The sequence below is a fragment of the Rhinoraja longicauda genome, chromosome 41, assembly GCF_053455715.1.
Source record: "Rhinoraja longicauda isolate Sanriku21f chromosome 41, sRhiLon1.1, whole genome shotgun sequence".
Lineage (NCBI taxonomy): Eukaryota > Metazoa > Chordata > Chondrichthyes > Rajiformes > Arhynchobatidae > Rhinoraja > Rhinoraja longicauda.
The window spans coordinates 5,791,588-5,807,831 of NC_135993.1; the positions used below are offsets into that span (position 1 = coordinate 5,791,588).

Below are 16,244 nucleotides of genomic sequence, written 5' to 3' on the forward strand. Positions count from 1 at the left end.
CCTGCACCTATTTTCTATGTTTCTATGTTTCTATGTGACGTTTCGGGTCGAGACCCTTCTTCAGACCCCGTTCCTGTACCCCCTACCCCCTGACTCCGCTATCATTAATAGCTCTATCTAGCTATAATTTATATCTTGAAAGCATCCAGAGAATTGGGGAGAGAGGCAGAAGGAGGGAGGTGGCAGTGGCTATAGGAATGCCGAGCTTTGGGGCTTCACGTGACGTGTGTGGGGTTGGCCTCCAAGGGGGCAGGGCCGGGTCGGCGTCACGTGGGGTGAGCCCGGTGACGTAACGGGAGGGGGGAGGGGGCTGGATGTGTATCAATGTTGAGAGAAGTGGCTACAATGTACCAGCGTTCGGAGTGACTGATACATCCACAATTGCCACTGTGACCTCCCCTGCAGAAAGCCCTGTGTTGCCTGTAGTAGCCTTGTTGCCACCTCCTACCTTCCCCTGTAAGCTCCACTCCACTCCCCTCCCCTGAATAATATCCGTCCAGTACGCAACAAAAAACGAACCACAAAAGAGGGGAAAGGGTGTTTCAAAAAAGAAAATCTCAGTGCCACTGCCTCTGTGTCTCGCTGTGTCGCTCTCTCTCTCTTTCTCTGTCTCTCTCTCTCTCTTTCTCTCTCTCTCTCTTTCCCTCTCTCTTTCTCTTTCCCTCTCTCTCTCTCTCTTTCTCTCTCTCTCGCTGTCTGTGTGCGTCTCTGCCTCTCTCTCTCTCTCTCTCCCACAACTGTTTCACAATGATGGCTCCAATGCAACAGAATGGGAATCACATAGAACTCGACCCCCCAGATTCAAGGAAGAGGCCATTAGAAGCGCCCATCGATGCCGGCAGTACAAAACGGACTAACACGGGAGGTGAGCACTATTGATACAACGAGGCAGTCGCTGGTGTGTGTATGTGTGTGTATATGTATGTATGTGTGTGTGCGTATGTGTGTGTGTGTATAATCGACAAGGGAACTCTGAATTGATCAGCAAGCATTGAAATCTTGGCAGCTCCCTCAAAATGACACAGCGTAGAATCCTCTCCTTCTGTTGCAAAACGTTTTTTTAAATATATATATATATATATATATATTTATATATATAACCCCTTTACAGGGGGGAAAAAAGAAGGTCTCCTAAATAATGAAAACAGGAGAAACACTATTTAAACCAGAGAGATCCAATAAACCTTCTGACTTGAGCGAAAGAAATGTCTTGAAATTGTCTTGGTGCTTACATGAATTGTCCCTGCCTGAGCCTCCACAGTTGCAAATCGCCTTTGCTTTATGTCGAACTTAAAGTTGAATATATTTGGGGGTTTTCCCCCCGCTGTTTGGACATGCAAGTAAAGGGAAAATGTGTTATTAAGACGCGGAGCCCGTGGCTACCAAACACACAATATAACAGTCATTTATTTTTTATTGGGGGGGTCGGTCACTGTGTGTTGATAATTAGCCTCAGCACCATTTTAAAAGCGGGCACTATCTTTTAATTTTATTTTCCAGGGGGAAAAAAATCTAACATCTTCACATTTGATAAATAAATGCAAGCCCTATTCGGAATGCATCCAAAAATAATATTAAAATCAAAATCCACTCATGCCAAGTCAACATTGATCAGCTTTTCAGTCATTAGGGTTTATATTATATATATATATATATAAGTGTGTGTGTATTATATATATGTATATATATATATATATATATATATATATGTGTGTGTATTATATATACATATATGTGTGTGTGTGTTATATATATATATAACAAGTATTTACACACACACACATATATATATATGTGTGTGTGTGTAAATAATTGTTTTTAGATTTTTCTAAATATATAATATTTTTTGAGGGGAAAATAAGACGTCAATTGTCTTTTTTTTTAACCAGAGAATAAATTTTGGTGCGTGAAAATTAAGATGCCGAACACGTTGTATTCTGTTATGTAGGTGGAATGAAAGTGATGGCAGTTAGATTGTGTGATTGGACCTCGGTAAAGTGCATTTAAATCGTGTGTGTCGACGGCACCAGGAAATTCGGATAATGAGAGGGAGTGAGTTGGTGATTGGATACACTGTCGTTTTTTCTCCTCGATCATAGAGTCATGCTTGCACCGGGTAGGAGTTTATGAAGAAAATCCTCTGTGATATTTTTTTTCTCCTCCAATTCAGCTGGTGATGTGTAGGATTTGGAAAGGAGGGAGGGAGGGAGGGGGTTTGTGGTGGTGGTGGGGAGAGGGGAGAGGGGGGAGAGGGGGGGGAATGGGGAGTGATGGTAGCTAAGGGATTTTTACTTATCCGCATTACCTTGTATAATACGCTTTTGATCTTTAAAAGATTTCTGTATTAGTGATTTGTGCTCCTTCAATATCAATGTGAATGGTATTTGCAGCATCTTCTAACAGTATTATGGTAGCGTTCCGGCCGCAGATTGGGAATTCTGATTTTGTTATTTTATTTGTCCAAAATTGCATTTTCTGTAAAGATAAGTCGAAACCTATTAATGAATCCGTCCTTAAATTGATGGCATTTGTGCAGATTGCGTTTGAAAGGACTTTGCGGGGAGAAAAATGTTGTGTCGGAGCTGCCGAGATGATCTGACCAGATTTTTTTTTTTTTTTTGTTGCTCTGAGTCGGTTTCGGAGTCGGTTTCGGTCGATGTGCATTGAGTGATGAGGATGCTGCATTGGAATCGAAGCGGTGTGTGGCCTCTCCTCTCAAATGATCGTGAATGTCCAGCTGGACTAACAGTGGCGGTGACATCAATTGTGAAAGAGGACTCGAGCCTGCCCTTCTGCGTCGTGTCGTGTCGTGTCGGGACGGAGATGCTGCCCAGGGGAGGTAGAATGTGTCTTGGGTCTCCCCGCGCTGGTCAAAGGGGAAATGAGGAAGACGCGGCCTTTCTATCCCACTCCCCTCTTCCATCAGTTGAAGGAACGTCAGGCCTTCCTTGGTCCATGTGCTCACTGGTCCCTTCCTTTCCGGGGTGCCTCAGTTGGCAGTGGCAAGGGTCCTCAGCTGGTCCAACAGCCATTGGTGACCCGCTGTGTCGTCCAGCACTTTGTGTTCTGCCTCATTAGACGTGTTGGGTTTGGGGGTGTACTCGTCTCTTTCAATGCATCCTCGTCCTAAGGTCCATTGTGTCTGTGGGAAGCGGTCAGGGTCAGGAACAGGAGCTGATCCCCTTAGCCCCGTGTGGAATTAATCCTCTATTGCAGGGACAACTGAGTACACGATACCCCAGCCATTTGACCACTGGTGGTTGGCGCGGCGGTAGAGTTGCGGCCTCACAGCGTCAGAGACCTGGGTCCGATCCTGACTACACCTACCGTCCAACATCCATTGGTGTCATCGCCATTTTGGCCGATCTTCATCTCATTCGGCCCTTGGGTGATTTTGGTACACAGGTGCCAGGTGAAGGTGGGATTAGGCAGTTCCTTCTCTCCAGCCGTCCGACCGTGACTAACCCGAGAGTCAAGATTGTTTTAGTTGTCTCATTTTCACACCTTGCCCTTCCTTATCTTTGTGTCACCGTCTCTCCCGAAAGGAATAGTTGACGTTTCGGGTCTGAAGAAGGGTCTCGACCCGAAACGTCACCCGTTCCTTCTCTTCGGAGATGCTGCCAGTTACTCCAGCGTTCTGTGTCCATCTTTGGTGATATTCAGCATCTGCAGTTTCTTCCTGCACATCAGATAGTTCTGGGTTGGCACAATGTTGTTCCTTGATTGAACGAGGCCTGTTGGGGTTAAGGTGTCCTCCCTGGTTGGTGTGATGACCAGGGTGAAATGGGTTGGAGGCCACCACAATCCCCTCCCACCCCTCTGCCTGATCGGTCTGAAGAAGGGTCTCGACCCGAAACGTCACCCACTCCTTCTCTCCCGAGATGCTGCCTGACCCGCTGAGTTACTCCAGCACTTTTGTGTCCCTTTGTGTAGATCAGCATCTGCTGTGAAAGAAGGAACTGCAGATGCGGGTTTAAACCGAAGATAAAGACACAAAGTGCTGGAGTAACTCAGCGGGACAGACAACATCTCTGGAGAGAAGGAACGGGTGACGTTTCGGGTCGAGACCCTTCTTCAGATCTGCTGTTCCTCGAGTCTGAAGAAGGGTCTTGACCCGAAACGTCACCCGTTCCTTCTCTCCAGAGATGCCGCCTGTCCCGCTGAGTTACTCCAGCACTTTGTGTCTTTATCTTCGGTGTAAACCAGCGCCTGCAGTTCCTTCCTACACATTTCCACAATCCAATTCCCTTTGACCATTGAGATGGGATCTGGAGAGGCAGCGCCCCCTTTCTGAATGGAGGGTACATTGCGTGCTATTGTGCTCCAAGACACAAGAGAACTTGCAATGTCAACAGCACCGTTTAAAAAGAAAATGCAGGTTGACTGAGCAGTCCCAATACCTCTTTTCCATCCCTTGCCACCCCATCCCCTCTCCCCGCAGTCTGCATCACGACCTGCGGTTCCATAGACAGACACACAATGCTGGAGTAACTCAGCAGGTCAGGCAGCATCTCTGGAGAGAAGGAATGGGTGACGTTTCAGGTCGGGACCCTTGTATCCAGAAAGGTTCCTGCCTGAAACGTCACCTAGAGTCACCTTTAGTCAGAGGGTGGTGAATCTGCGGATTTCTTTGCCACAGAAGGCTGTGGAGGCCAAGTCAGTGGATATATTTAAGGCAGAGATAGATAGATTCTAGATTAGTAAGGGTGTCCGAGGTTATGGGGAGAAGGCAGGAGAATGGGGTTAGGAGGGAGAGATAGATCGGCCATGATTGAATGGCAGAGTAGACTTGATGGGCCAAATGGCCTAATTCTACTCCTATTTCTTATGACCTTATGCTGCCTGACCCGCTGAGTTACTCCAGCATTTTGTGTCTATCTTCGACATGAACCAGCATCTACCTACTTGGGGTTCCGTGAGGCCATGTTCGTAGTTTAGCGCAACATGGAAGGCCATTGTGCCCATCTGTCTGTGCTATCCTAATGGATTCCACTTTCCTGCCAATGTTTCCCCTTTAAGTATCTCAGTTTCTGTTGGAAGGTTACGAAAGACTTTGCAGATAGACACAAAAAGCTGGAGTAACTCAACGGGACAGGAAGCATCTCTGGAGAGAAGGAATGGGTGACATTGTGGGTCGAGACCCCTCTTCAGACTCGAAACGTCACCCATTCCTTCTCTCCATAGATGCTGCCTGTCCCGCTGAGCTTTTTGTGTCTATCTTCGGTTTAAACCAGCGTCTGCAGTTCCTTCCGATACTAAAGACAGTCCACCAGGAGCAGGTTAATCAGGAGCAGAATGATGATATATTCCACAAATTAATTATATACTGGAACAGGTAATGCTTGAAGGGTTATAGAGCAAAGAGCAGCACCAGTTGGCAGGCTCTTTGAAAGACTCTGTGCGTTCTTAGACACACAATGCTGGAGTAACTCAGCAGAACAGGCAGCATCTACGGAGAGACGGAATGGCTGACGTTTCGGGTCGAGACCCTTCTTCAGACTGAAGACGGGTCTCGACCCGAAACGTCACCCATTCCTTCTCTCCAGAGACGCTGCCTGACCCGCTGAGTTACTCCAGCATTTTGAGTCTACCTTCAATTTAACTCAGCATCTGCAGTTCTTTCCTACACCCTGAGCGCTCTTAATGGGTGGAACAGACTTGTACGAAAAAAAATGGGTGTTCAATCTTGGTGTCGGAAGTTATAGTCAAACAGTGTGGAAACAGGCCTTTCGGCCCAACTTGCCCACACTGGCCAACATGTCCCAGCTACACTAATCCCACCTGCCCGCCTTTGGCCCATATCCCTCCAAACCCGTCCTATCCATGTACCTGTCTAACTGTTGGGATAGTCCCAGCCTCAACTATCTCCTCTGGCAGCTTGTTCCATACACCCTCCACCCTCTGTGTGAAAATGTTACCCCTCAGATTCCTATGAAATATTTTCCCCTTCACCTTGAACCTATGTCCTGTGGTCCTCGATCCACCTATTCCGGGAAAGAGACTCTGTGCGTCTACCCGATCAATTCATCAAGCCTTATTGTATAAAGACACATGGAACTGCAGATGCTGGATCTTGAGAAAATCACAAAGTGCTGGAGGAACTCGGCAGGTCAGGCTGCATCGGCGGAGGGATTGGAAGCAGGGTCCCAAACCGAAATAGGGGTAGCGCAATGGCACAGTGGTAGAGTTGCTGCCGCACAGCACCAGAGAGCCGAGTTCGATCTTGACAACGGGTGCTGACTGTAGGGAGTTTGTACGTTCTCTCCGTGACTGCGTGCGTTTTCCCCGGGTGCTTCGGTTTCCTCCCGCACTCCAAAGATGTACGGATTTTTTAGGCCAGTTGGCTTCTGTAAATTGCCCTTAGTGTGTACCATGCGAAACTGGGATAACATACAACTAGTGTGAGCGGGTGATTGGTGGTTGGAGTGGACTCAGTGGGCCGAAGAGCCTGTTTCCGTGCTGTATCTCTAAACTAAGCTAATGTTTGTGTCTATTTCCACTACTGATGCTGACTGACCCGCTTTGTATTCTGCCTCGTTAGATGTGTTGGGTCAGGAGTAGGGTTGCCAACTGTCCCGTATTAGCCGAGACATCCCGTATTTTGGGCTGAATTGGTTTGCCCTGTACGGGACCACCCTTTGTTCCTTATTAGTAGGGTTGCCAACTTCCTCACTCCCAAATAAGGGACAGAGGGTGACGTCACCGCCCCGCGTGACCTCACCCAGCCAGCGGCCACGTGCTCCCGCTCCACCAATGGAGGCAGAGAATTCCACAGATTCACAACTCTCTGACTGAAAAAGTTTTTCCTCATCTCAGTTCTAAATGGCCTACCCCTTATTCTTAAACTGTGGCCCCTTGTTTTGGACTTCCCCGACATTGGGAACATGTTTCCTGCCTCTAACGTGTCCAACCCCTTAATAATCTTATACGTTTCGATAAGATCTCCTCTCATCCTTCTAAATTCCAGTGTATACAAGCCTAAGTTTCGATGCCGACCACACATACTCTTCATACAGAGTTTGTACGTTTTCCCCGGTTTCCTCCCACATTCCAAAGACCCACTGGTTTGTCGGTTGACTGGCTTGGTAAAATTGTTAACTATCCCTAGTGTGTGTGGAATAGTGTTAGTGTGCGGGGATCGCTGGTCGGTGTGGACTCGGTGGGCCGAAGGGCCTGTTTCCGCGCTGTGTCTCGAAACTAAACTAAATTACCTCTGACAGTCCAGTCTCAATTGCACACGGAGACACAAGAGACTGCAGATGCTGGAAACCTGAGTGAAAAGCAAACTGCAGGAAGAACTCAGCAGGTCAGGCAGCATCTGCGGAAGGAAATGGACAGATGGTGTTTCAGGTCGGGGTACTTCTTCATAGAAAACAGGTGTAGGGGTAGACCATTTGGCCCTTCGAGCCAGCCTGAAGGGTCGATGATCTGAAGAAGGGTCTCAACCCGAAACGTCACCCATTCCTTCTCTCCTGAGATGCTGCCTGACCCGCTGAGTTACTCCAGCATTTTGAGATACAATATGATCATGGCCGATCATCCAGAATCAGTATCCCATTCCTGCTTTTTTTTTCCCATATCCCTTGATTCCTTTACCCCAAAAGCTAAATCTAGTTAGTATCAGTCTGAAGAAGGGTACTGACCCAAAATGACCCCGATTTCCATCCACAGATGCTACCTGACCTGTTGAGTTCCTCCAGCACTTTGTGCTTTGCTTCTTCCATTCCAGCCTGCCACCGTTGTCTCCCCCTTCCGACACCCCCAACCCCCCACAAATTAATATTCATTTCTCCAGCATCGGTAGCTCATATGTTCATGAGTTATAGGAGCAGAATTGGGCCATTCGACTCATCACATCTACCCCTGCCATTCAATCATGGAACTATCTTTCCCCCTCAACCCCATTCTCCTCCCCAGATGCCCCTATATAGCTGTGGCTTCATAGAACATAGAACAATAAAGACAAAAAGGTGGAGTAACAGTGGGACAGGCAGCAGCTCTGGAGAGAAGGAATGGGTGATGTTTCAGAGTCTGAAGAAGGGTCTCGACCCGAAACATCACCCATTCCTTCTCTCCAGAGCTGCTGCCTGCCCTGCTGTTACTTCAGCTTGTGTGTCCATCTTCGGTCTAAGCCAGCGTCTGCAGTTCTTTCCTGTCCTCCACATGATCTGTATCGCCCGCCCTTCCCTGTATGATGTTGTTTTACACAGAAGATAGACACGAAAATGCTGGAGCAACTCAGCGGGTCAGGCAGCATCTCTGGAGAGAAGGAATGGGTGACGTTTCAGGTCGAGACCCTTCCTCAGACCGAAGAAGGGTCTCGACCCGAAACGTCAGCCATTCCTTCTCTCCAGGTAAACTTCAAGTCGCAAACGTTGCACTTGGTAAATCTGAGAAGCTAATGAGATAAATGATCGATATAAATAAGAATTCTGTGTTCTTGTGCCAAGATCTGACACTGACAGGGAGCCAGGGAAATAATCTCCACGTCACTGCTCAAGCAAGAGAGACTGGAGCGGCACGGTGGCGCAGCGGTAGAGTTGCTGCCTCACAGCGCCAGAGACCCGGGTTCCATCCTGACTATGGGCGCCGTCTGTACGGAGTTTGCACGTTCTCCCCGTGACCCGCGTGGGTTTTCTCCGAGATCTTCGGTTTCCTCCCACACTCCAAAGACGTACAGGTTTATAGGTTAATTGGCTTGGGTTTGTATTCTCGGTACAAGTGTAAATTGTCCCGAGTGTGTGTAGGATAGTGTTAGTGCGCGGGGATCGCTGGTCGGCGCGGACTCGGTGGGCCGAAGGGCCTGTTTCCGCTCTGTATCTCTAAATTGGACAAAAGGAATCCGAGGGGCAACTTTTCCACACAAAGGGTTGTGGGCGCATGGAACGAGCTGCCAGAGGAGGTAGTTAAAGCTGGGACTATCGCAACGTTTAAGAAACAATTAGGCAGGTAACATGGATAGGACAGGTTTGGAGGGATGTGGGCCACACGCGGGTAGGTGGGACTCGTGCAGGTGGTGGGTATGGGCATGTTGGGCCGAAGGGCCTGTTTCCACGCTGTAAGACTCCCTGACATCGTTTCAACAAGAGCTGTCATTTTTGTTCTGGACTGCGGTGCCCAGAAATGCACACAGCATTGAAAGTACAGGCGCGCCGATGATTTATAATTCCAGAAGGATTACCTCACTATTTTTGGCTCAAAATTGACCTTTAAAAAAACATCCCAAATTCTGATATGGTTTATTCGCCATCCGCCAAAGATTGTGGCAATAGCTCCGATTCATCGCCGGTCAGGATGCGTGTGCCTTTGGTTTAGGGATACAGCGTGGAAACAGGCCCTTCGGCCCACTGAATCCGCGCCGACCAGCGATCCCACTACAGAGACGTGGGCTCGATCCCGACTACGGGTGCTGTCTGTGCGTAGTTTGAATGTTCTCTCCGTGACTCCGTGGGCTTTCTCCAGTTTCCTCCTACACTCCAACGTCGTGCAGGTTGAAGGTAGGCACAAAATGCTGGAGTAACTCAGCGGGTCAGGCAGCATCTCCTTTATCTCTCCACATCACCGTCGATATCTCTCGTTTCCCTTATCCCTAACCAGTCTGAAGAAGGGTCTCGACCCGACACGTATAAAATTATAAAAGGACTGGACAAGCTAGGAAAATGTTCCCAATGTTGGGGGAGTCCGGAACCTGGGGCCACACAGTCTAAGAATAAAGGGGAGGCCATTTGAAACCTAGGTGAGAAGCAACTTTTTCACCAGGAGAGTTGTGAAATTGTGGAATTCTCTGCCACAGAGGGCAGTGGGGGCCAATTCACTGGATGCTTTCAAGAGAGAGTTAGATAGAGCTCTTAATGATGTGTTAGATAGTGCTCTAAGGGCTAGCGGAATCAAGGGATATGGGGAGAAGGCAGGCACGGATTACTGATTGTGGATGATCAGCCATGATCACAATGAATGGCGGTGCTGGCTCGAAGGGCCAAATGGCCTCCTCCTGCACCTATTTTCAATGTTTCTATGCCACCCATTCCTTCTCTCCCGAGATGCTGCCTGTCCCGCTGAGTTACTCCAGCATTTTGTGTCCACCTTCGATTTAAACCAGCATCTGCACATTTATTTCCCCACAGGTTTGTAAGTTAATTGGCTTTGTAAATATTGTAAATTGTCCTTGTTGTGTGTGTGTGTAGAATAGTGTTAATGTGCGGGGATCGCTGGTCGGCGCGGACTTGGTGGGACGAAGGGCCTGTTTCTGTGCTGTACCTCCAAGCACTAAGGCAGCAACTCCACATCTAGACCCCTGTGACAATAGACAATAGGTGCAGGAGGAGGCCATTCAGCCCTTGGAGCCAGCACCGCCATGCAATGTGATCATGGCTGATCATTCTCAATCAGTACCCCGTTCTTGCCCTCTCCCCATACCCCCTGACTCCGCTATCCTTAAGAGCTCTATCTAGCTCTCTCTTGAATGCATTCAGAGAATTGGCCTCCACTGCCTTCTGAGGCAGAGAATTCCACAGATTCACAACTCTCTGACTGAAAAAGTTTTTCCTCATCTCAGTTCTAAATGGCCTACCCCTTATTCTTAAACTGTGTCCCCTTGTTCTGGACTCCCCCAACATTGCTGGCCTATTCTTATTCAAGCTTTTCCCCCTCCACCTTAAACCCATGTCCTCTGGTCCCCGGTTCCCCTACTCTGGGCAAGAGACTCTGTGCGTCTACCTGATCTATTCCTCTCATGATTTTGTACACCTCTATAAGATCACCCCCTCATCCTCCTGCGCTCCAAGGAATAGAGTCCCAGCCTACTGCTCAACCTCTCCCGACAGCTCAGTCCCTCGATGCCTGGCGATATCCTCGTAAATCTTCTCCGTACCCTTTCCAGCTCGATAACATGATGCCCAGAACTGAACACAATGTAAAAGGCTTTGAGGCCAGTCTCATTGAGAAGACGGAGGATGCAGATTAAGATTCTACATCACAGAAACGTAGAAAATAGGTGCAGGAGTAGGCCATTCGGCACTTCGAGCCAGCACCGCCATTCAATATGATCATGGCTGATCATCTAAAATTAGTACCCCGTTCCTGCTTTCTCCTCACATCCCTTGATTCCGTTAGCCCTAAGAGCTATATCGAACTCTCTCTTGAATACATTCAATGAATCGGCCTCCACTGTCTTCTGTGGCAGAGAATTCCACAAATTCACAACTCTCTGGGTGAAAAGGTTTTTCCTCATCTCAGTCCTAAGTGGCCTACCCCTTATTCGCAAACTGTGACCCCTGGTTCTGGACTCCCCCAACATCGGGACCATTTTTCCTGCATCTAGCCTGTTCGGCAGTGGAGGCCAATTCTCCGAATGCATTCAAGAGAGAGCTAGATAGAGCTCTTAAGCATAGCGGACTCAGGGGGTATGGGGAGAAGGCAGGAACAGGGTACTGATTGAGAATGATTAGCCATGATCACATTGAATGGCGGTGCTGGCTCGAAGGACCGAATGGCCTCCTCCTGCACCTATTGTCTATTGTCTAATCCCTCGAGAATTTTATATATTTCTATAAGATCCCCTCTCATCCCTCTAAATTCCCGTGAATACAAGCCCAGTCGATCCATTGTTTCATCGTGGTCGAGTGGTAGGTTGAGATTTGATCAGGCTGGCGTCTAGGGTTGAGAGATGCATTTCAGAATGTAGCGGGGGAACTAGAAGTGGCCCATTTAGGGCTAGTGCTGCTCAGAAAAAACAAAATGCTGGGGGTAACTCAGCAGGTCAGGCAGCATCTCTGGAGAAGTAGGATGGGTAACATTTCGGGTCGGGACCCTTCCTCAGACTGAAGCAGTCTTGATCTGAAATCGTTGTCAATACATTCACCCCCACGGATGCTGCCTGACCTACCGAGTTCCTCCAGCACTTTGTGTTTTAACGCAGGATTCTGGCATCTGCAGTTCTTTCTGCTGCCTGCAAAAATTATTCATGGCTGTCTTCTTGCCCCGAAACCATTTTGCAGAACTAACCCCGAATCCGAGACGATACGATAGAACTTTATTTATTCCAGGAGGGAAATTGATCTGCCAACAGTCGTGAAACACAACGAGATACATGAACCATGAAATTAAAGTGACGAGTGGAAAGACCAGGATTTGGGATGTGCAAAGATTAGGGGGGGGGGGAGGGGAGTCAGTCTACCCCATAACAGAAGGGGGAAGAGTTGTACAGTTTGATAGCCGCAGGGAAAAAGGGTCCCCTGTGGTGTTCTGTGCTGCATCTAGATCTCCTGTGGAGTTCTGTGCTGCATCTCATGCATTGTACTGGATGTCCTTAATATCCATCGCAGTTTAGTTTAGAGATGTAGCGTGGAAACAGGCTTTTCGGCCCACTGAGTCCGGGCCGACCAACAATCACGGCGTACACTGGTTCTATCCTGCACACACACGCGCGCACACACGCGCACACACACGCGCACACGCACGCGCACACGCACACGCACACACACACACTAGGAGCAATTTCCAGAAGCTAAATTAAACCTAGAAACGTGCACGTCTTTGGGATGCGGGGAAAAAAGCTGGCAGTACCCGGAGGAAACGCGCGTGGTGACAGGGAGAACGTGCAAACTCCGTACAGACAGCACCCGTGGTCGGGATCGAACCGGGGTCTCTGGCGCTGTGAGGCAGCGACTCTACCGCTGCGCCACCGTGCATGCCGCCCCTGCAATTCTATCTAAAGCAGCTGATTTCCGTGGGTAGGCCCCAAAATACTAGAGGAGCAAGATGGACCACTCGACCCTAAAAATCGTAGTACGTCACGGCGGCCATTTTAGTAGGCAGAAACGTGCAGAAACATTTAAAAATAATGATAACAAAAATCTGTGAATTGATAAATTAGATATATTCTGTATTTTAATGGTATCATCACACATACTGTTCCCCCAAAACACTGATTACACTGCGAGAGGCGTAGCGAACGGCGGGTTTTGCTTACTAAAATGGCGGACGTTACGCTCCTTTGCGTACTACACTTCAGTGCAGGCGATTTCAACGGAGTGGTCCATCTTGCTTCTCTAGTATCTTTGGTAGGGCCTGCACCTAAAAGGGGAAAAGCACAGGCTAATCTGGCGAGGCAATATTTCAGTCGGAGACCAGTGAGTTAATACAGCAGAGTCCTGGGGGAGCTGGTGGAAGCAGTTAGTATTGATTAACGAAGATGCAAATTAAATTTTGTTCCAATATTAACAATTTGAGATAGAGAATTATATGATGGATGTCTTGTTATGTGTGTAGCAATGCTCGAGAAAAGACTGTGACTTTGGATCAACAGAGTTCCTTAGATGGGGAACATTCTTTTTGTATGGGGTAGACATAAAATGCTGGAGTAACTCAGCGGGTCAGGCAGCATCTCTGGAGAGAAGGAATGGGTGACGTTTCAGGTCGAGACCCTTCTTCAGACTGATGTCAGGGGAGGGGGCGGTAAGTTACTCCAGCATTTTGTGTCTGCCTTCGATTTAAACCAGCATCTGCAGTTCTTTCCTACACATTCTTTTTGTCTGGGTCTCCTCTAGTCTATTTAGACTTTAGACGTGGAAACAGCGTGGAATCCCGCCATTGGTGGAGCGGGAGCACGTGGCCGCTGGCTGGGTGAGGTCACGTGGGGCGCGGGGCGGTGACGTCGCCCTTTGTCCCGTATTTGGGAGTGAGGAAGTTGGCAACCGTACAAATACGGGACAAGGGCGGTCCCGTACGGGGCAAACTAATTTAGCCCAAAATACGGGATGTCCCGGCTAATACGGGACGGTTGGCAACCCTAGTCAGGAGGCACGAGTGTTCATTTGTACCAATAACGGAACAATGAAATTCTTACTTGTAACAGCATTATAGGCCAGTAACACTATACACGTAGATGATGTATAACAAAACAATTATCCAATAAATTAATAACCGCAATACAAGACAAAAGAATGCTCAAAGTTCTTAGTGTAACCCAAGACAATCCATACTTTATCAGGTAGAGTAGTGTTACACTATTATTGTTTGTTTTTATGTGCATATATATATGTGTGTGTGTGTGTATATATATATATATATGTATGTCTGTGTATGTGTATCTTTATGTGTGTATGTGTGTGTGTATATGTGTGTGTGTATATATGTGTATATATATATATATATGTGTGTGTATATATGTGTGTGTGTGTATATGTGTGTCTTTATGTGTGTATATATATATATGTGTATATATGTGTGTATCTTTATGTGTGTGTGTGTATATATATATATATATGTGTGTGTATATATGTGTGTGTATATATGTGTGTATATATGTGTGTGTGTGTGTATATATATATATGTGTATCTTTATGTGTGTATATATGTGTGTATGTATATATATATATATATATATATATGTGTATATTTATGTATATATATATGTGTATGTCTGTGGTGTGGAAATATATATACACACACACACACCTTTTTCATTTATATTATTTGCAGAGTATTATGTTTACATTTTCCATTGTGCTGCAACTAAGAATTTCATTATTCTGTTTGACACATCTGACAATAAAACACTCGAGTCGTGTAGTGTTCCAGAGCCTCGTGGTTGTTGGGAAGAAGCTGTTCTTGAGCTTGGTGGTCACGGTTTTCGGACTCCTGTGCCACCTTCCCGATGGCCGGTGTGAAATGAGAGCGTGGCCCGGGGGTGATGTGGGTCCTCGATGCTGGCTGCCATTTTGATCCAAGATGGCGCTGTCCTGTGGTAGCTTCCTGCAAGCAACAGAACAGATCAGAATTAAACATAGCGGCTTTTGAACCTTTACAGTTTAATAGAAGGCCATGTGCAAGGAGAGTGAACACAAAAGGAAATTAGCCCATTAGAAGGTAGACACAAAAAGCTGGAGTAACTCAGCGGGTCAGGCAGCATCTCTGGAGAGAAGGAATGGGTGACATTTCGGGTCGAGACCCTTCTTCAGACTGACCTTCGATTTAAACAAGTATCTGCAGTTCTTTCCTACACACTTAGTCCATTAGAATTCAAGTTCAGTTTAGTTTATTATTGTCATGTGTACCGAGGTGCAGTGAAAAGCTCTTTTGTTGTTCATAGACTCTAGGAGCAGAATTAGGCCATTCGGCCCATCAGGTATACTCCGCCATTCAATCATGTCTGATCTATATCTCCCTCCTAACCCCATTCTCCTGCCTTCTCCCCATAACCCCTGACACCCGTACTGATGAAGAATCGGTCAATCTCCGCCTTAAAAATATCCATTGACTTGGCCTCCACGGCCGTCTGTGGCTAACCAGACCATTCATGATTAGAATCAAGCCCTTCCATTGTGTAACGATACACAGTGAGGAGGAATAAGAAATGGGTGTAGGAAGGAACTGCAGATGCTTGTTATACACCAAAGATAGACACAAAAGTGCTGGAGTAACTCAGCTGGACAGGCAGCATCTCGGGAGAGAAGGAATGGGTGACGTTTTGGGTCGAGACCCGTCTTCAGAGCATCACACATTTATACCATAAGTGTAAATTGTCCCTAGTGGGTGAAGGGTAGAGTTGATGTGCTGGGGTCGCTGGTCGGTGCGAACTTTTAGTTCAGAGATACAGCGTGGAAACAGGCCCTTCGGCCCATTGAGTCCGCAACGACCAGCGATCCCCACACAATAACACAATCCTACACTAGGGACAATTTTTACATTTTACCAAGCCAATTAACCTACAAACCTGCACGTCTTTGGAGAGTGGGAGCAAACCGAAGATCTCGGAGGAAACCCACGCAGGACACGGGGGGAGCGTGCAAACTCTGCACAGACAGCACCCGTAGTCAGGATCGAACCCGGGTCCCTAGCGCTGCAAGGCAGCAAATCTACTGACGTGCCATCCCTTGTAACGTGTTGTTGCGTGCTAACCAGTCAGTGGAAAGACAACACCCGATTACAATCGAGCCGTCCACGGTGAACAGATACATGATAAAGGGAATATCGTGAATAGCGTTTAGTGCAAGGTGAAGCCAGGAATGTCCGATCAAAGTTAGTCCGAGGGACTCCAGTCAGCCTCTGTCCACCGGTACGGTGCGGCCCAAAGTGGCGGCCAACGCAAAGAAGAGCCTTTGTGTGAGTGGTGAAACTCGAGAGCCAAGTTATGCGCTAATTCTGTGAGGAAGAAAGAGATTGACGAAGGAACAGGCACTTCAGAAGGCTGGTCCAGGTTATTAAAAGCCCAGTAATTGGGTCAGGTTGCCTGTTTGGTCGCA

At 47.6% G+C, this 16,244-nt stretch overlaps 1 protein-coding gene across 1 annotated transcript in view; it reads left to right on the top strand.

The window, feature by feature from the left end:
• Positions 1 to 321: 321 nt before the first annotated feature.
• LOC144611727 (RNA-binding protein Nova-1-like) overlaps positions 322 to 16,244 on the top strand; it is a 139,254-nt gene continuing 123,331 nt past the window's right edge. Inside the window, exon 1 of the mRNA XM_078430960.1 lies at positions 322 to 865. Coding sequence (XP_078287086.1) covers positions 748 to 865 — 118 coding nt within the window. The 5' untranslated portion in view covers positions 322 to 747. The remainder of the gene's footprint in view (positions 866 to 16,244) is intronic.